This window comes from Micropterus dolomieu, linkage group LG22, assembly GCF_021292245.1.
Source record: "Micropterus dolomieu isolate WLL.071019.BEF.003 ecotype Adirondacks linkage group LG22, ASM2129224v1, whole genome shotgun sequence".
Classification (NCBI taxonomy): domain Eukaryota; kingdom Metazoa; phylum Chordata; class Actinopteri; order Centrarchiformes; family Centrarchidae; genus Micropterus; species Micropterus dolomieu.
The window spans coordinates 24,066,899-24,087,334 of NC_060171.1; the positions used below are offsets into that span (position 1 = coordinate 24,066,899).

General features: G+C 40.1%; 2 protein-coding genes across 4 annotated transcripts in view; both read right to left on the reverse strand.

The window, feature by feature from the left end:
- osbpl5 (oxysterol binding protein-like 5) overlaps positions 1-6,972 on the reverse strand; it is a 50,007-nt gene extending 43,035 nt beyond the window's left edge. Inside the window, exon 1 of one of the 3 annotated variants that reach the window (XM_046037655.1) lies at positions 6,733-6,972. The gene's annotated coding sequence lies outside the window, so the exon portion shown is untranslated. Of the gene's footprint in view, positions 1-6,298; positions 6,358-6,732 lie in introns of those variants that run through there. The other 2 variants (XM_046037657.1, XM_046037656.1) reach the window with 2 other exon arrangements.
- Positions 6,973-9,949: 2,977 nt separating this feature from the next.
- ptprjb.2 (protein tyrosine phosphatase receptor type Jb, tandem duplicate 2) lies at positions 9,950-20,411 on the reverse strand. The gene is made up of 17 exons (XM_046037990.1): positions 20,262-20,411; positions 19,848-20,046; positions 19,268-19,383; positions 19,079-19,160; positions 17,475-17,552; positions 17,323-17,366; positions 17,029-17,037; positions 16,800-16,887; positions 14,118-14,208; positions 13,827-13,903; positions 13,462-13,596; positions 12,572-12,688; positions 11,202-11,371; positions 10,948-11,067; positions 10,765-10,850; positions 10,544-10,588; positions 9,950-10,225 (listed from the first exon to the last, which is right to left on the reverse strand). Exons 5-15 carry the CDS (start codon positions 17,502-17,504, stop codon positions 10,832-10,834), a joined length of 900 nt encoding a protein of 299 aa, XP_045893946.1. The 5' UTR covers positions 17,505-17,552; positions 19,079-19,160; positions 19,268-19,383; positions 19,848-20,046; positions 20,262-20,411; the 3' UTR covers positions 9,950-10,225; positions 10,544-10,588; positions 10,765-10,831.
- Between the last annotated feature and the right edge of the window lie 25 nt (positions 20,412-20,436).

A 20,436-nucleotide genomic window follows, 5' to 3' on the forward strand; every position in this document is an offset into this window, starting at 1 on the left:
GGGGCGGGGGGGGGGACTGTAACAGGCAATTATTTGAAACAAGACATGCATGCAAAGATGGAGATGGGAAAAGAAAATGCGTTTTCAACTGGATTCAAACACCTGGCAAATTATCTTCAGACTACTTATTGCAACATCGCATTAAACAAACTAGCACAGGTTGTTGCAAGCAACCCCACATGTAAAAGTGTTCAGGAGTGTGCAAGTAGGAGACAATATGGGCCCACACAGCAGAACGACTGAGGAAATACTCTCAAACTGTGACGTTTAAAAAAGGCTGCCCTTTTGGAATTTTAGTAAAGAAAATTGAAGAGACTATTAATTAGATTTGACTAGATTATCTAATAATCTATGCAAGTAACATTACCAGGACTCTGCAATCTGAATGGAAATCTCATAATGGAAAAATAAAGTTTCCAGTTATATAGAAAAATGTTGCACCTAAGTCATACATGTGGTTTCAGAGGTCTTAAAAGCAATCTTTGTCTGACTTTTGTAGTGAGAAAAGGGAAAGCTGCTTCCCCAGATTAATTTGGTACTAACACAGAAGGCTACTGTCTACCGACATTAAAGGGTGTTAACATGCTGGTGTCAGATAAAGAGCAGCTAACATTAAAGTAGTTAAAAATGGGCCAGAAGGGATCTGCATCTCACAGACAGGTGTAACAAAATTCACAATGATGTAATGTCGCTTTTATGCTGCAATATCTGCACAAATAATGTGTCCAACTGAGAAAAAGATTTAATCTTACCACGTGTATGGGACCATACAACATGCAGAATATACTGTATGTCACCGTGTGTGCACCTTGAAAATGTCAGCTCTGCATTATTGGGTTCACACAGGTGAGTTTTCTCTGGGTAAAAAAGTGACATTTTGTGAGAAAGGGACCTGCTTTTAGACATAAAGGCCAACTTACAGCTGTAAAATAACTTTGGACAAAAAATAACTCTGCAAGACCATGCGAGGGTAAGGGAATCTTGGCACAACAGATGCTGCTAAAAGTGCATTTGCTCTCTCGGGGCAGAGAGACAGATTCAATATGGAGCAGTATTAGCCTAGATTCCCCCACTAGATGTTGGGGAAAGCATTCACATCTCAGGGGAACAGGAACGGCGCTGAGCCACTTATCAAACCCTGCAGTAGGATACCTCCATTGTTAAGAGCAGTCAGATTGAAACTAAAAGTTTATATGACTTACTATCTTTAGGGAAATTACTAGGCAGAATTTTCAAACTTGTTTTCAAGTTTACTTTTTGACAATACAGCCTGTCTATTTTGAATTTGGCAGTTCAGGCAAACCCTTTACTTACATTGGCTATCAGTTCTCCCTGATGTCTATTCTCACGTCTCTCCTCATCTAAACATTCATTAAAAATTTATCATTATCAGATCTTCACCTCTTCTTGCTGCTCCCACTCTTGTACGGCCATGGCAACACACGTCAGCAGTGAGAAAGTTGAATATTGAATAAGAGCCAGCAGAATTTACACAATGGCATGACAACAACAACAACTCAGATTAGTCAGTTTAAGGTCAACAATCTTGTTAACATATTTTTACCAGTAAAATAAACATCTGAAACACTATGTGGGACAAAACCTTCATTAGAGCTCTGACTCAACATCACAGCTAAACACAAAGCTGTGGCGCTTTGTCACATGTCATCATCCCTTCTCGCTGTCTGTTTTTCTTGTCTCTCTGTACTGCCATACTTTCAAATAAAGGCAAAAAAGGAGAAAGATTACATTTAAACAATGAGCAATCCTGGCAGTGCTGAGCTGAAATTCCAAAGAAACATTATATATTCCCCTAATGTGACACCCTGACAGAGGGCGCCTGTATTCTTAAGAGTGGATATTAGAGATTGGAATTGAGGGTAGTTAGAGAATAGGTGATTTGCAAAGGCCAATTCTATGTTGAGTCTGCGGCATAGCTGAGCATTTATACTTGTGCTTTTTCTGCATCGTTCTGCATTTACACCGCCAAAATGCTAGTTGGCAATGAGGTTTCCATGTTCCACTGTGTTGAGTTTCTTCTTCATTGGTGTAGGCTACTACAAACAATGGCAACTGCGGATCATATTTGAGTTGGAGCTGATCGATGTTGAACAGCAGTTACTTTAAGTGAAATTACTAAAATGCAAAAACAAGAGAAGGTGTCAGAGGAGATGGTATGTATGACCCTTGAACTGGTTAAGCAGAAGAAGGACAAACCGTAAATGCACAGGAGGAATGCTACCAAGTAGAGTTGTTCCGATTGGATCGCTTATCGACGATTGAAGGGATGATCAGCAATTGGTTTTTCATGCGCCGATATTAAGGCGATTTTAACTAACTCACTTTCAGAACTAAGATGCCATAAAAACAGTCTCTAGAATCTGCACCACACTGCAATGTTTCCCATTCATTGATTTATTTGTGGCAACACGACACGCCTCAATATCAACGCTGACCACCACATACTATTTAATAGGAGTAAAATCATAATTCATTGTGGAGCTGCGCGCAGTGCATAAAATCACTCAGCACCTCCGCTTGCTCACTGCCTCTATCTCTCTTACACAAACACATTGAAATGGACCCGTGTGTTTAAGTGTATTGGGAGTTAACTCAGAAGTTAGTCTATCTGTTTTCTTAACAACGCTGTCAGTGTTGGAGACGGATATGTTAACGTTAGAATATAGCTGGGTGATCGAGGTTGACAGGCTATACATAGCTGCTATCGATTGCACCCTCCTCCTCCCCGCTGCGCGCATGGCGCCACAGTTACACTGTAATTATGTGGGAAACACTGTACTGTGCATTAACAGATGTTTCTGGTGGGTTCTCTTAAAGCTAATAGGCCTGTTTCTTACATGCTGGCATTTCACTGACTTGCTGCAACATAACACTGCCCCCTGGCGATCAGATCACCAATCAGTGATCTCAAGTAGCCATGATCAGACGATATGAAAATAGAAACGATCGCCCAACCCAAGCTAACAAATTACTGTTCCTGCGATCTGCGTCGTCGCAGCGTGCCGTTGCGCATCAGGTTACAGCGTACCTATGGCGTACATTTGTCGCAGAGGTATAAAATTGCCTTAAAGTTCCACAGCTGGCCTCAAACCTGAGACACTGCAATTACACATTAAGCAAGTCTTAAGGCCCATTTATACTTCTGCGTAGGGTCTACGTGCGTACCTGCACCGTAGGCTACGCACATAGCCATGAATTTATACTTGTGCATAGGTGTGTCCGTCATTCTGCGATTACATCCCCAAACGATAATCGGCAGTAGCACTGCAGCGTCCACCGTGCTGACTTTTGCCGGCCAAGCAGGCTAACTTACGGTTTAGCCCTCCGCTAACGTAAATCGGGGTAAAAATTGTAGACGCGTGGCTAGTGTAGCCTTTTCAAATGTTACTGACCGAATGGATCACATTCTGAGTCATTACGCTCGAGTTGCGACGGTCAAATAAATTGATTCACTGTGTTACAGCTGCCGTTTTGGCCGCTTGTAAACGTTACTTCAAAGCGCTGGGTACTTCCGGTCGGCTCGGTGGCATTGCGAGGCTACCCAGCCGACCAATCACAGAGCTTACGGTCCGCGTCGCCTCAACGTGTAGTTACATTTTTGAGGAGGTGCACGTCAGGTGACGGCGTAGCCTCTGCGTAGCCCGGGGCCTACGCCGTCACCTTCGCTGTCGATTCAACGCACAAGTATAAAATAGCCTTTAAACCCCTAGGCAACCAGGCCGCCCTTTGGGTGGCTTGTCCTATAGATTCAGATCTACAGTATGTGGTTGGACTTGAGTATTCCTCACAGCACAGCATGGAAGTCAGGACATCTGTTGCTGTGTCTTCCTGCTAGAAAAAGCAGTGATAAAAAAAAAAAACACCACTAAACCACCCACAGAAACAGCTCTCCACATTCTCACCAGCCTTTTCTCTTTCCTTCATTCACGACTGCTCTCCCTCTCCATTTGTCATTCACGGCAGAGCAAAGCCACAGTTCTAGTTGATAGGCTTAGGGACAAAACACCATTAAATATCCCCCACCTGATTAGAGCAAGGTAGTCTGTCACATGGCATGACCAGACTTTGGGTGTTAACAGATCAGCACAAAAAAAAACTCCCATCATCATAATCTAAGTTGTAAAAACACAGGGAAAATGGAATAGATGTTGATTTGTTTGGTTATTGAGGATTAAGACTCAATCTGGTGAAGGGCATGAGAGTATTTAAAGCAATGCAGACTTGATCAAAACCGGATATGCAAATAGGAGCAGAGTCTGTTATTGATCTAATGACCTATTTCCAAAGGCCACGCAGTATTAATGACCTTCAAATGCCTAATATGTTACCTTACCTTACTGACACCACTTGCAGTCTGACATTTTGCGGTCATTCAATACGAGATCAATTTTTGTCCAGTGCCAGTCTGACAGAATCCTAATACTGGGTATCAGGCCTTTATTATTCTGTATAACCCAGTCTAAAAGATGGAGTCAACTGAAAGTGCAGACAGATTACAGAAAGACTCAGACAACAGAGCAAATAAGGACTTAGCAGAGCTTTGACAAAAAGAGAAAGTGGGGAACAAGAGACAGACTGTTAAACTGTCTTTTCCCACGCAGCTGCAATTTCCCAAATATCACCTGACATTTCACTTCCAGCACTCTGGTAATCATTTCCTCTTGTGCTTGGATTGCCTTCACTTGAGATTATTTTTTTTCCAGCATTTGGAGCAACACATTCTAGTAACCCCTTTTAACTATTAACTAAAGTGCACTTCTGTATTATTCTCATCTCTAGCAAAGCCTAACTCCACATAATACCACACGATTAAAGATGATGAGCTCTTCTATCTTTGTCTGCACTGGAATAGACGAAGATGGATGAGGCGAAGTGGCACTGTAAAATCTCCACATTTAGGCAATATCTCATCTACATAAAATAAAATATTATACATAAAATATTCCAAATATATCCCGAGCCGTATTGGCTTTTTGAGGCTGACAATAAGCTGAGAGTTTTAAAGAAAATGGAAAAATTATATATTGATCGAGTCTTTCTTTTCCCCATAAATATAAAATAAACATATATGTTTATTTATTTATGTATATGTGTGTGTGTGTGTGTGTGTGTGTGTGTGTGTACTGAGTCAAACATATTTCGGCATTTATGTACTGCAATTTCCAGTTACTTTATCAGCAGACATATTCTGGTAAGGCTGGGCAAAAAAAACAATAATGAGAATTATCACGATATTTTCCTCAATAACAATATAACAATAAATGTTTAATAAATGTTTGATTTAATTCATTTGAATCACAAAAACACATTAGCATCTTTGCAATTTAAATTTTTCTTAATGAGATATTTCAGAGACTGAAAAAAAGATTTTACTTCATTTTACTCATGCATTTTTGTTGAAAAAAGATTTTATCATAATTGTTTTGAATGTTCTACCTCAGAAATGTTAAATGATCCACTGTTTGGCAAGTGTTTGTCATGTTCTTCAACTTCACTCAGGAGCAAAAAACAGCCTTTAAACTGGAGAAGAAGAAATAATGATTTGACATTTATCGTGATAATTATCAATATCAAAGGACATTACATTTTTTATTGTGATAACATTTTGGCCATATCGCCCAGCACTATTAATCTGGTACAAATATGTCTGCATTAAGCCAATATTAGCAGATTTATCGGTCTAGCTCTCATTACAAGAAGAGCATGTCATTCCTAATCCTGAAAGTTAAATTCATATTATAAAGGCTGCAACATGAAAAAAAAAATTCTTGCTTCCATTTTGTACAATCTATCACAAAAACGCAACATTATTAGTGCTCTAAATATTAATTGAGAAAGGCCTCTTCAGAAAAGGCTGTTGACAGTCATAATGTGCTGGTAGTGCACACGTTACACCAGCAACACTGGACTGAAACCATGCTGGAGATGCCTTGGCCTGCACTGCATATATGTATACTTGACATTTAAATGTCCACCAGCCTCACAGCTCTCCTTTGAATCATCTACAATGCCACATTGCATTAACTTTAAGTCTTAACGTTACATCATTCCGACGATGTACTGAGTATTGCGATTCCTTTGAGTAATGGAGGTTGTTTTGAAGTATCCAGTAATCGCTTTGGTTATTCCTCCGGTGACTGCTCTGACGCCTTCGCTGTTAAACATATAAAAATAACGTTATCCACTTTTGACCGCTCCAATTTACCAATCCATTACGCAGGCGATAGCAGGAAGGTAACACGGCTAAATATGAAGAAATCACAATAACGTTACTTGCCCTTGCTGGTCACCGTACACAGCGGCTCGGTTCATGGTTGCCATGCAAACAAGTGACAGCCAAGCCGCTGCCGCACGGTGCACGGTCTGCTAACGTGGTGGTGAAGGTCTACTACACGAAGCTAGCTTGTGACTGTAGCCACCACCCAGCCAGACGACACACTAAACACGCACAGATAACGTTACTCCCACCAATGAGCCCAAATTTCTCCAAACACTGCGACGGTTATGATGCTCAAAACTATCGTCTGGATCCTGGGAACATGCAAATCCTCCTCATTGTACCAGTTAATGCTAACGTTACCTGAGCTCCGCTAGCTAGCGTAAGTTAGCAGATAAAACATATGACCAGTTGCAGAAATACAGAGGACGTTTGCTAAAAATAGCAAGTTATCTTTCTCGCCGTGTTGGAGCAGCGGTTCAATGTAAACTTACTCTGTGTCGACCAGCGTGGCGCTCATACAGTTGTTCCCGAGCTTTCTTCCCAGTCCAGCGTCATAGCACGGGGCTTTGAGACAGCTGCCTGGGTCGTGGGGAACAGCAGGCGGGCTGTGGCGGACGGTTGGAGTCGGCTGGAGGCGAAGTTGCTCTGTTTCAACATGGAGAGTGTGGAGTGGACTGCATCCTCCTGCTGCGGTTCATCTGGCTGCTGCTGCTACTCAGAGAGCCCTGGCGACACCTGTGGCCGCAGCAGCGTACAGCACCTGATGCGTTGTACTGTGTTGCAGTGGAGTTTTTTGTGGAGCATTATCAGCAAAGTGCATGTAAAGTTTCAAAAGCATTAGTCAGCACAATGGTCCCTTTCAGTGTTATGAATCATCATGTTATAAGTAACAAATTCTGGTTTATATGCTGATGATTAGTTTAATTTATAATAATACATTATATTTTGTAAGCTTTGTTTACCCTCGCAAAAAGTTAAGAGGTCAAATTTAGGGGTAAGGTAAGAGGTGGGTAAGACAAAGGCAAAAAATGCTTCTTAATCATAAGGCATAAAGTAATTAGTTACCTGTCAGATACAGTACAGTAGATTAAGAGGAATTTTTTTATCTGAAAAATAGTGAAAGAAAATGGATATACTTGAGTAAGTGCATCAAACCTATAAGGACAGTACTTGAGTAATTGTACTTAGTTACTTCCCATCACTGTATACAAGTGCAAACATTATCATACATTTTTCATTGTCACAATAAATATTTAAGACCTAAAGAAAACTCCAAGCTGCTTAGCTGAAGTGTTCCTCAAAAGGAATTGTACTTGGTTAAGTACAAGAACCTCCAAACTCAACTTAAGAACAGTACTCTGGTATTTCAGAGGTTAAAAAGTGTGTTGGCTCTACTTCTGTTGTTAGCAATTTGATGATGAGTATTTTGCCCTTGTCTTTTTGCTTTAATTTGACCATTATGTCATTTGTGTTACATTCTGCTACAAACTGAATGTCCATCATATCTTTATTGACCTAAACATAATTTTAAAATGATGTTCAGCCAAGTGAGCCAAATGCATGCTAATTTTGCACCGCAGGCCAGACATCAACAGCTACATGTAGAGTCCTTATAGTGTAAACCACACCACTACATAGATGTGAGTTCCTCTGATTAATAAGACTTAAATGGTCATTTGTGATGTTGTGTGCTACATAAAAAAAAACAAGCTTTTACGTCTGCAGTCAGAAGCTGATTTAACCCGGTGTAATCCATTATAGTGGATTTACTGGCACATAAGCATTTGAGCTCATCATTAATTTTGGATCACCCAGTTATCTTTTGTCCTATTTTAATTTTGTGTTTGCAGGTTAGATTTCTGTGAAAATGGCACCAGCTTTCTGTATACTTTTTATTGCAACTCATAGGAAACTACAAAGAGGCATTCAAATACCAATTCCATTTTTAGATCCAACTTTTGTATATGGGAGACATGAAACAAGGACGATAAGGAGGAGTGGAGGGGAGAGATGGAGAAAAGGGAAAAGGGGGAGGGTATACTTTATAGGATGTGAGCAATATCAAGGCTTCTTGAGGCCTACTTGCTGACTAAATCTTTTATTACCACCATGCCAGGAGTGCCCAGTACTGTGTGGAAATGATTGCCCTTAAAAACACCTCAAAACTGTACGAAATCCCCCGAGTGTAGGCCTGATGTTAGCTGTAAAATTAGAACTTTTAGAATTCTCTGTAAAAAGCTTTTTCCTCGTCAAGTAAGAAAAAGAAATGGCATTATTTATTCATCCTCTGAGGGTGCACTTAGCTACCTGCAACCTCAAAGTTGCTCTGAATAATGCAAAGGTGTTCCAGCTCAGTCCTCCTCTGCAGCATGCAGCATATTATGCTGTTTGTTTCTTCTTTTGACAGTAACAACTCAGAAACTAGAATGTGCTTGGAATGTGCATCAGCAGTGCAGTGTTTAGTGTAGCTGTCACACAACTCAAGCATGGCATGTTGTTAATATCAGCTTGTGAAATGTTACAAAACAAAAAAGACTAGCATTTTCTGAGTGACACCAGCTTAGAGATATGTAACACTATCAAAAGTCATGATTCTAACAGATAACATTGGGTTTATCATTAATCACTTTTGTTTTACAGATTGAAGGGTATGCAAAAATTAATTTTCTCTGTTTACATTTATGCATTGTACATGCAAGCACTGCATAAAGCATTTCAAAAACATTGTGAATATTTGCTATTGTTGTTTTCATTAAAAATACAAGTGCCTTAAATGATTAGGTATTTCATGATACAACTAAAATAAAACATGGATATCTACAGGCTAACCACACACATCAATTATCAACAAAACATGACCCTGCCTCATGGAAAATTCTGCGTTTTAGAAGCTGAAAATAAATTCTCTGGTAATTTTAACATGGCAGGAAATGTCCATAGACACACCACATACACAGCAGGAAGTGACATAATGTTGTTGTTTCTTTGAGGAATTTTACAATGTAGAGATGAAGGACATTAATAAAACAAAGACAATGGATATGACCGCTAAGATTTTCAAAGTACACACTGTTGTAGTATGGATCATACCTCACATTAAAATGTTCAGTTTTCATTGTTTGAGGTCCAGGGCTTTTGTTTAATGTGATCCTTCTCATCTCTTAATCAATCAAAGTAAAACTGTATGAATCAAATGTGGGCTGAATAGCTAAATGTTTCACAAAGCACTGGCCAAAGTGTAATCACCGTAATGATAAAATTCATCTCTATCAAAAACAACAGAACACCTTCATTAAAAGGGAATACACAGTTCAAACTGGCTTAAGAGCTACAAATAGAATTGTCTAGACAATATGACAAGCTTCAATAAAATATGATATATTCAGAAACGTAATCTTCCCAATAGGGTCCTAATATAAGGTAAAACATTTTCCTGTTTGTCCTTTCAGTTTAAAACGAAAATGAAGGAATGCCACCTATTGGTGATAAAGCATAAATGTTTTTTAACAAGGCACAGCATTCATACCAGCATTTTCTGTTCTACAAGGCAATTCCAAAAGTTCATTTAATTACAAGTTATTCTTTGTCAAGAGTCAAAATAATACCTATATAGCTTCCAACATAATACCTCAGTAAAAAATCATCAGTAAGTTATCTACAGTAGTAAAAATGTAACGGCAGGAGACAGAACGGACCCAAACGCAACGCTGACAATTTGCAAAAGATTTATTTGTGTATGTGTGTATATATGTTTATTGAGGAAAGAGGGGGACGAGGAGGGACGGGAGGAAAGAAGGGGAGTGGCAGGCGAGGACGCGGGGGACCGAGCAGCCGGAGGAGCGGAAGGAGCTTAGGCTGGAGGTTCGAGGGAAGCTGGCAGAAGTGGAGGAGAGAACGCGGTGACTGGGGACCCGGCGGGGTGCAAGGGGGCAAGCCGGAGGGCGTCGTGGAGAGGAGGAGGCTGGGAGGCAGATGTGAGTGAACCTGGCAGGAGGAAACAGACAGGGTTAGCAGGTGAAACAAAGGAAAATTTCAAAAGAGCCAGAACGAAGCGGTGACACCAAGTCAGGAGCTGCGACGATCGAGCGAGGATGGAGTGGAAAGCCGGGGTAGAAATACTGGTCATGACGAGGCTGATGGCTGGCAGGTGCGGCGGCCGGGGATGGAGGTTAACGAGGTGCAGGTGTGGGTAGCCAGCCGGGCTCCGGAGCAGAGAGGGAGAGAGCACACACACAGAGAGAGAGAGAGAGAAGGCACAGGAAAAAACCAGAATGCGAGGGAAAGGAGAAACAGGACACTCACCAACAGCCGGACTGTCACCGCGACAAAAAAAGCAGAAAATCAAAACTGCAATAATAAGAGAGAATCCAATTTTATATTTGACCAAAGGTTACATATAATCCAAATATTTTTGGTCAGTGATTATGTCCACTGTAACCTCCATTATCAAATATTTAACATTTAACAAATAATTATATCCCAAATTATAAATATAAATAAAGAGAGAAGTAGAAGACCTATACTTGTTTCGGTCTATTAGATCCTCATTGGTTCCAGTTCTTGATCTGATGATGTCCATGGAACACTGGTTTAAGAACACATACTGGTCCTGCAGTGACATCAAATACAAACATTCACTGAGCTGCAGCGTACTCATCATTTCAAACATCTACAGTAAAAACACAGTGTACGTGACCGTGTCCTACCTCTGTCGGCACCATAAGGGGCCAATGGACAATGCCATACACGTCCACAATATTTTTCCTTCAATCTGGAATATCAAACAGTCAATGGCTATGAAGATACCTGTTCGTCCAACTCCAGCACTGAGGGCAAACGATATAGACACACAGACAAGGGCGAGGAGAGAGAAAAACAGAATACCAGATGATTTTAGTTTAGTTATACAATTGTTATATACAATTGCAGGCAAAATGTGTGTACGTGTGTTCTGTCAGACCAGCAGTGGACCACAGTGGGAGAGTGTCTGGAGTATTGGTCCATGTGCTCTCTGACCAAATGTCTTAAGTTGATGAGGGGCTCTGTGGTTTCTGGGACCCTGTGATCCTCGTGATCTGGCCAGGCTGTGAAGTAGAAGTGATGCACAGAACGGGTCTCTGCTGTTTTCACCTGGAGGAGAAACATGCACTCAAACTGTAACTGAGAAATCAACATGTACAAACACACAAAAATGTATTGTGTGTGATTTATTAAAATCACATACACATGCCCAGAAATGTTTCAGTTATTGACAAGTTAGATCACAGTCTTTGGCTCAGAAGGTAACTGGAGCACACAACTTTTTTTTTTTTATCAGTTACTGGTTGCAAGGATTCATGTTTTAATGTGAATGTGTAAAGCGCCAAGTTAATTAGACGAGGGCCCATAGTAGAGAGTACTGAGAGGCAGCTCTGATCTAAGGACTTTCTCAAAACGTTTGATTCTCAGCCTTCTTACCAGTCAGTTAACCACCAACATGCAAGTGTCTCCAGCCTTCACTCTGGTCTGCATTCCCTGAACCCTCTGAGCCTTCAATAGTAAAGTCCAGGAGCCACCCTAATGTCCAGCGGTCACCTTTTGGGTCTCGCCTTGCCATATGTACCATGGAGTCCCCAAGAGAAGGCGTGTTCCCCATGGCTCCCAACACTGATTGCACTCTCAGCGGTTCTGCGCCACATTGTCTTAGCTGCGCAGTACCACAGAACTTCAACCATTCCTGTCTGGTTCCCAGTCGGCTGCACGACCGAAAACATGTTCCTGCTGAGCTGCCGCTGTTCCTGATGCTGTTCTTCCTGGTGACGGCCCTTGGTGTAGAAGACTTCAGGCTGTCCACCTGAGGTCTTCTACACCACCCGTTCTTCAGTTCTAGACCACTTCCCAGAATGTTGGTTATGTTATGTTGCAATGTGCTCATATCTTGGTTTCCTGCATTACCTTGTGTTTTGACTTTTTTGCCTGTTTTATTGGACTTTGCATTTTTGCCTGCTCCTTACTGGATTTGTTTGCTTGTGTTAGACTTCTCTCTGGTTTTGAACATTGCCTGCATCACCTTTCCAAAAGCCTTTGTACCTTCTATTTGTATATAAAAATCACTGAACTGTACTACCTCTGTCTCAGTTGTCTACTTTAGGGTCCTTACCCTGTATTCCTGTTACCCTGCTTGCACAAGCAGTGACAGTGTTGTATGATTCCTGCACATTCATCAGATTATTTAAAAGTGTTGATATGTAGTACTCCAAACTAAAGGTGTAAATAAGCACTGATGGGTTATGACTTTTACTTACAGTGTTGATTTTTACCATTTTGCATAATGTAACATCTTGCACTTACATTTTTAACATTAAAGTCCCTGATGGTCCAGTATTCAAATGTTTTTTCAGAAGTTGTTATCTCACTGATGTTGTCAAAGTGCTTGGTCCCAGATGCCCAGTACTGATCACATTTTACCTAAAAAACAGGATAATCATTCAGTTTTTTTTAGTTACTCAGAATATAGAAATGTTTTGTATTCAAGCAACATATTTAGAAACTCCAGTATTTAGTAAATGTAGTTTAATACATTTTAATGACAGATTTAAATTAAAATTTTCAAACAAGCAAGGCCACAAAGGTGGTCGTCACATCATCTGTAGAGTGCAGCAAGAGGCTGATTAATACACTGCACTACATAAGGATGGACCACACACTGAGATCACATCAGAGTTTGGTGCCTTCAGACTGTGTAGATATAGATATTTTAAATGTGATGGTAAGAGTTTAACAGTGGTTTTATGTAACATAAAGCAGCTTGTGTCAAGCAGATATTCCATGTAATCTAAAGTCTGTTTTGCAGACTTACATACTCTTCTTCTCTCTCTCACTTTAATACACAATTGTATCCAAAATTAACATTAATGTGGGAAATGACAGATACTTCAGGTCAGTCCAATCAGCTGCAGCGTCCATTCAATAACTGATTTTCAAAAAGGGGATCTGTCGGCCAGTGAAAGACTTCCGTGAAGGCTGCTTTCATGTATCCTTGCTGATGGATCCTCAGAGATCCCATTTCGCACCTCGATCCTCAGAGCACAAATAAAAGCTTTGGGTAATGGCGGAGCAGAATGACTTACGGTTTAACGAGGACATATCAAATAAGAGGCTTGGGATGTACCCCGTGTTCCCATGTATGTAAACATGGCATGTTGCTGCCAGACGTTGTGTTTGTTTGCGTTTGTACTCACTTGTCCCTGTTCATTGCAGCGTGTCAGCATGACCAGGGTGTGAACATTCTTCTCCCAGATCATCCTCCAGAACTCGTTGACTGGGGTGGGCAATGGACCCTGAGCTTCAATAAACTCCTTCCTGGAGTTGTAACCCTGCCAAATAAAACATCAACCTAGCCACACAACACAAACATCCATCCTGTTCAGATTTTCTAGGAGTTTCTCGAGTGTTTCAAACATCAATGTGAATGAAGGTAGAATAATTTAAATAGCATGATGGCATTAAGCAAAAGAAAGAGCAGTTATGTTGTCCAGCAGGATGTTTACTGATACTGAAGCAGTGACTGAGGCAGAGCACTGCTTGAAAAAGTGTCAGTACACACTGGCATGTAGTTAGCATTGATGTAGTCATCATATGGACTCCCATGGATAATAGAGAGTTTCACCCTGGAAGAGTCATCTAAGAGGCGAGAAAAGAGGGTAAATGAAACGAACAAACTGCCATGTGAAAAATGGTGTGGCTGCACTGACGCTCACTTTTCTATAATATGAAATCATTCAAATTAATTGAATAACTGCCTTGAAAGATGTCAGATCATTTTGATTTAATGTCCAATTAAAATGGAATAATAGAGATAATAGCAGATACATTATGAGAGGCGAAGGTGACTCACAGGGAAGCACGTTGTTGCAACGGTTCTTGAGCGTGTTCTCCACAGTCTGAGCACTTGCTTTTGACTGAGCTGTACCAACAAGCTTCAGGTCCTTTAAAAGAAAGATTGGTGATTGGTGATTGTACAGCTCGCTTTATGGTAAATATCTGGTGCATGTGCAGTACCAATAAGATCCCAATACCTTTGTACCAGTGAAAGTTTATTTCTAAACATTACACCATTCTAGTGTCTGACATGTCTGAAGGAGATGAGAACAAATTACTTAGACTACAAATGAAGCCTTGCGAGCATCCCTATTATTTTCTAATTATTATTATTTAACCAGGGGAGAAGACCCATTGTAGCTGTCTCTGCATAGCTAATGATGGCCAGTCCACAATTTCGTATAATCTGCAGGGATGTGTCTGTGTGAGCGATCTTACATTTGTAATAAAATGCACCGCTGCATGGCATGCAGAATCAAATGCTGACTCTTACACTGTCAAATCAAATCCCTATTTATAAAACTCATTCCATGAAAATCCAGTCAATGATCACAAAAAATATTAGAAATGCACAGATAGTTAGATATTGACATTTCATTTTAAGAAATGATGAGCAATTGTAACATTTACATTGTCAAAGTTATTAAAGTAAATGATTCAATCTATGTAGACTAAATTACATAATTTATAATGGCAATTTTCTGGCAATAATTGCTTCCTATGAATATGCTAATTTATATATCAGAGTCCTTGAATATTACACTTGTGTTTCCAGGGGCGGTTTGTTGATTGGGGCGATCGCCCCACCAAGCAGGGGATTTTTCTCACATTTTCTACAACACGGTTAGTAAGCTTGGACTGTTTTTGAAAGTTCGCCTCTGAATATCGTTATCCAATCAGCGTCAAGTCGTGTTCCGCGGAGTCCCGCCCCTTTTGGGGCGATTTCAGACAGATTGAATATCGCCCAGATTGCTCTCATAGACTTTCATGTAAAAGCAATTTTTTTTGAGCTGTGGGCGCTGCAATGCAATCTCTATGGGTTCCCGGGAGGGCTTGCACTTACGTCATGTGCTCAGCAGCAGAGCGATTTATCATTGTCATCTGTCTGTTTCATTTTTGCTGTTTGAGGGATTTTTAGAGGGCAATATCTCATAGTTGGTACAGTATAACCTTATAATATTTGTACCAGTGACACTAGAAGACACTATGATATGACAATTGTGATGTCACCTATTAAGGAATTCTTTTAGTCAAAGGTCAAAGTTCAGAGAAATGTTAACTGTCCGTTTAATTTTTGCTGTTTCGCTGATTTTTGAGAGTGTTTGTGCCAGTGATAGAGGAACTCATTAGGAAGTCGATGCCATGACGGTGCTAACTGCTGAGGAATTACGTTGGTGAAATGTCAAATTTTACATAAATTATGTTCACAAAATAACAATGAAAAGTTACATTTTGTATTAATAACAAATAATAATAAATGTTATTATTATTATTATTACTATTATTATCACTATTGTTATCATTATTAATATTGTTATATTATCGTGGTATGTGTTTGTGTTCATATAATCATTAAGAGCACCACCAACACTCATGTATCTTTCAGGACCTTTGGCTCACTTGCACCCTGTCCTTACCATCATAACACTGCTTTAGGCGCAACAGAAATCAGACGACTGGCTTGACCACGGTTTCGCATTCGTCGGCTCACTTTACCACAGTGTTTTATGTGTGGTGTTGGAGTCAATTTAAAGTTAACTTTGCTGCACTTAACCAGTAACAAATATTTTATGTGTTGTTTTTTTTCTTTTATTGCCAAAAATCACAGAAGAGGAGTTAGCATGAAGTGGCCATCACTTGCATCTTTGTCAGAGGAGGATAAAAAGAAGAAGGAGACGAAGGAGAGCAACACAGAAAATAACCCAAAACAATATAAATACCTTTTTATATTTCCCCTTACATGCCTTCTTGTTTATGTGTAAATACAGAGTGAGAATGGAAGAACAGCACATAGCTCGCTGTTACTGTGTTATTATAGAGCATGGGAGAACAGTAGATACAGTTTTTAATACAGCCCACACCCCTAATAATACTGTGTAACTACAGGATAACAAGTGGAGAACATTCAAGATCCTTTTACCTCTGCTTACCTTATTAGTCTTGTGTAATGTGTGTAAATAATGAAAATTAATACTAGGTTCAACTGTACCCCATTGAACATTTAAGATTGGCTATATTTGATCCACCTTCATATAGGTACGGTGATACAGTGTATATGTGACATTATTATATTACTGTATTACTTGAGACAGGTAAGCTTGTTTTCTACTCCAGCCTGTCCCTTAGTTGCAGTGCAGGATGAACTGTAAATAGTTTTATTAATTGCACATTATCAGCCCCAGTGCCACTGCGCTTTATTCTGGATTTGTTGTGCCTAACAGCTAAATCAGATGATTGTGAGAGTTAAAGATTTTTTTCACTAATGCTAAAGTAGTTGCCTTTACATCCAAAGGGGTGAACTGATAGATGGCATCCCATCTGGAGTTGATCACTGTGGACCATTCATTCATTGTAGATAGCCTAAGGAACAATCCTTGTCTTATAGCCGACGTAGACCATTGAACTGGTAACCTTAGCCATCATCGCAGCAATTGCCCCCCCTGAGAGATTTAGCAGGAGACGCCACTGTGTGTTTCACCTCAAACTCTTCAGCAAAGCTGCAGTTGGAGTCAGCTTTCTGTTTCTTGTAGTACGCCTCGTAGTCCTCCACCCTCACAGCCACACTTCTGCTCAAATGGACACCAGAGGTCAGACAAGAGTAATGTGGTTTTTTTAGATAACCACTGTTGCTGGATTTCTGTACATTTCAATCTGTTCCCACCATAATGTAAAACATTTGATAGATTTATGACTTAAAGGATACTTACACTCTGGCTCTGGAAAAGGAAAGAGGAAAGAGCAATGTTGACACACAGTTAGAGAAACAGTTGTTGTCCAAGATAGATAGATAAATACTTTATTTATCCCGAGGGAAATTCAAGTATCTAGTAGCATACAAAACATACATACATTAAACATAAATTTAACCTATATTAAAATCAAATTAAAGTGCAAAAACAGTAAACACTAAACAGTGCGAATGGAGTGCGAGTGGAAGTAAACCGTGCAAACAAACATTTACTTTCCGTATAATAGTAACGTGGCAAAAATGAAAACCTTACCTCATGGACAGACTCTTCATGTCTGATGTTTCTTTTGTGGAAACCTACATGGTGCATAATTGTGAGTTTAAAGTTTAGACCTATACTGTGGAACATTTTTTTGGAAAAGTTCTGTATGATATTCAAAATAGTCTGTGGCTTGCTTGACACACCTCTGTAATAGCCGTCGGGAAATGTGACATTGGATTCCCCTGAATGAGAAGCGCAGGAATTTCCACTGCCTGAGGATTCTGGGGAAATGAAGTAAGCATCCATAGGTTGATGGATGTGGAATAATTGCCGGGACACACACACTCCAGCATATGCTTTATTTTGAGCTTATGTAACGGTCTCTTCATAAGACCTTTGTTAAAGAAGATAATTTTAAAAAATCATCCAAAACAGGAATTGAACACACAACTTTAACTAAGAGCCCTATACTTTACCAACTAAGCTAAACTGTAACACTGTCAGGTTCCCTGAGAAATTCACCTGCCAGCCCCTGTATTAAACTGTTGTTTTGTTATCTTGAGATCAGTATAGCCTACAATTATCCAGTTGTCACAGAATGTTGTAATAAACTGAATAAAACAAATGTTTGAATGGATGGCCGCTTGGGCCTTCTGTACTATATACACTGACTTAATACTATTTTTTATCAATTATGACAATGACCAGTGGTGGAAGAAGTATAAGTCTTTACTTAAAGTAAAAGTACTAATACCACACTGTGAAAATACGTAAAATAAGTAAAATTCTTGCTTCACACACCTTATTTAAGTAAAAGTATGTACTCATTATCAGCAAAAAGTTAACATATTAAAATTAAAAAGTTTAAGAAGGAAAAGAATATTCTCAACCCATAAGGAACACTTTATCCTTCAGTTAATCAGAAAAAAATGAAGTTCACAAAATTTGGAGATGGTGGTTTTCACTGGTGGCAGCCCAGCTGACAGTGAGTGTCCTGTTTATTTCTCCTTTTTTTGCTTGAGATTCAGCTTTCCCCTGGTGTTCTGTTTTTTCCTGTACTCTGTCTGCCTCCCTGTGTCTCCTCCCTTGCATGTGCTCTGCTCCTGAGCCCAGCCAACGACCCACACCTGCACCTCGTCAGCCACCTCCTCTGCCTGCCACACCTGCCAGCAATCAGCCTCATCTCTGACAATACTTCTACCCCGGTTCTCCAGTCAACCCCTGCTTGATCGTCGTTGCTCCTAACCCGGTGCCACTTGCTCACTCAAGCTCTCGTATAACCTGCATGATCTGTTTCCCTGTTCTTGGTTTTCCCTGAGTCATTAACCCTGTTTGTTTGTCTGTCTGTCTCTCCCCAGGTTCACTCACCCTCATCCTCTGTCAAGTCAGCTGGGCTTGCTCACCTGCCCTCTCCCCTCGGACTTCCCCCACGGCGTCCTCCCAGCTCTTCGTCATGCCTCCCCAGTCAGCCTGCCACCACACTCCACCAACCCCCTGATCAGTTCTCCCGTGCCTCCTCTCTTCCTCGGCCCGCTGGTCTCAGTCTCCTCAGTTCCCCGTGCCTGCGTTTCCCCGGCATCCACCCCTCCCTCAACTCCAGTCCCTCAACCCCTTCTTTCCCCTAATAAAAACTGTTAATCTTGAGCGTTGCATTTGGGTCCACTCTGTCCACACCACAACATAAAAGTACAACGTTTCATCTGAGATGTAGGGGAGTAGATGTATAAAGTTGCATAAAATGTAAATATTCAGGTACAGTACTTGAGTAAATGAACTTAGTTACATTCCACCACTGACAATGACAAACCTTTTCCAATAGATAATGAAGCCGGTCAGGACGATGAGAACGCAAACAAATCCCAGTGTTGCTCCAATAGCAATGCCAATTGCTAAAATGTTGACAAAAGTTAAAAAAAAGAGACAAAGAAAAAGGCCAATGAGCATTTCATCATTTGCATTTCATAGCAAAAAACCCCAATGTTTTTAAATGTGTTACCTGGGTTCATTGGGAGTTCAATAACAGGATAGAAGTCTGTTACTGAGACCAATGACAATGAACCATTCACAAGCGTGTTTTGCACAGTCAGACTGGTGAACAACACAATAGCATATCTGTAGGATTGAACAAATTAGTGGTTTATATACATTTTACACTGGGACTTTTTTATTTGCTCCTAATCTCTGTCATTGCATATCTAGAAATAGCTGATGCTGTAATATTTGCTGGATTATGTAATTGACTAATTTGTCAAAGTTTAAATACACCACCATGTTTCTGCTTGTAAAACACAAGTAACCAGATTTTGCACACTGTGACTGAAAATGTAAAAGCAATATTTACAGTAAACACTAGTCAATTTAATGACTGCTGAAAAAACACATACATTATTTGACTACATAAAAAGTACTAGTAGCAGTTCATGTACTAATGCTTTCACAGAATACAGCAATAATCAATAAAGAAGGTAATCTTAATACATTTTCACAAGTTATTGTATCATCAACAAGTTACTTCTGTATATTATATGCTGCTGCACACCTATTCATACACTATATAATATGGTTAGTGGTCTTACTGGTATTTTCGACTGGCGTCCAGAGCACCATTAATGTAGCCCTCCCAATGAGATCCATCTCCTACTTGTATGCTCAGAGGATTTTCTTCACTGCGTGTTTGGATGGTCTTTTTGACTGTTGCCAGGTATCTTGGAGTACTCCCTGCCTTCCACTCATCATAAGTGTTCCCCAAGTACTTTGTAAAATCAGAAGTGTCATCTGGATGGACAGGAAATGAACGAAAACAGGAAATGGCTTTTGACAAGAAAGTTCTTGTCAAGAGTCTAATTTATTTTATCATGTGAAACAAAAACAGTTATAAATACATACATTGATGTCATGGACAATAAATATTCACCTCAGCACTAATAGATTACGATAGCATGACACAGTTACAACACTCCCTGACATTTAGAAGAGAAAAAGAAACCCACCAGAGAGATTACTTGTCATCAGCACCCCAACATGTGTGATTGGCCCACTAGTGTTGTTCAGCAGGCTGGAGTCAATCTTAAGAGAGAACCTGTTGTATACCTTTTCACTCACTCTCACCAATGACTCAAAGTTATCTGGAATGGGTGGAACTGTGAAAAAATATGAAAGAGAAAA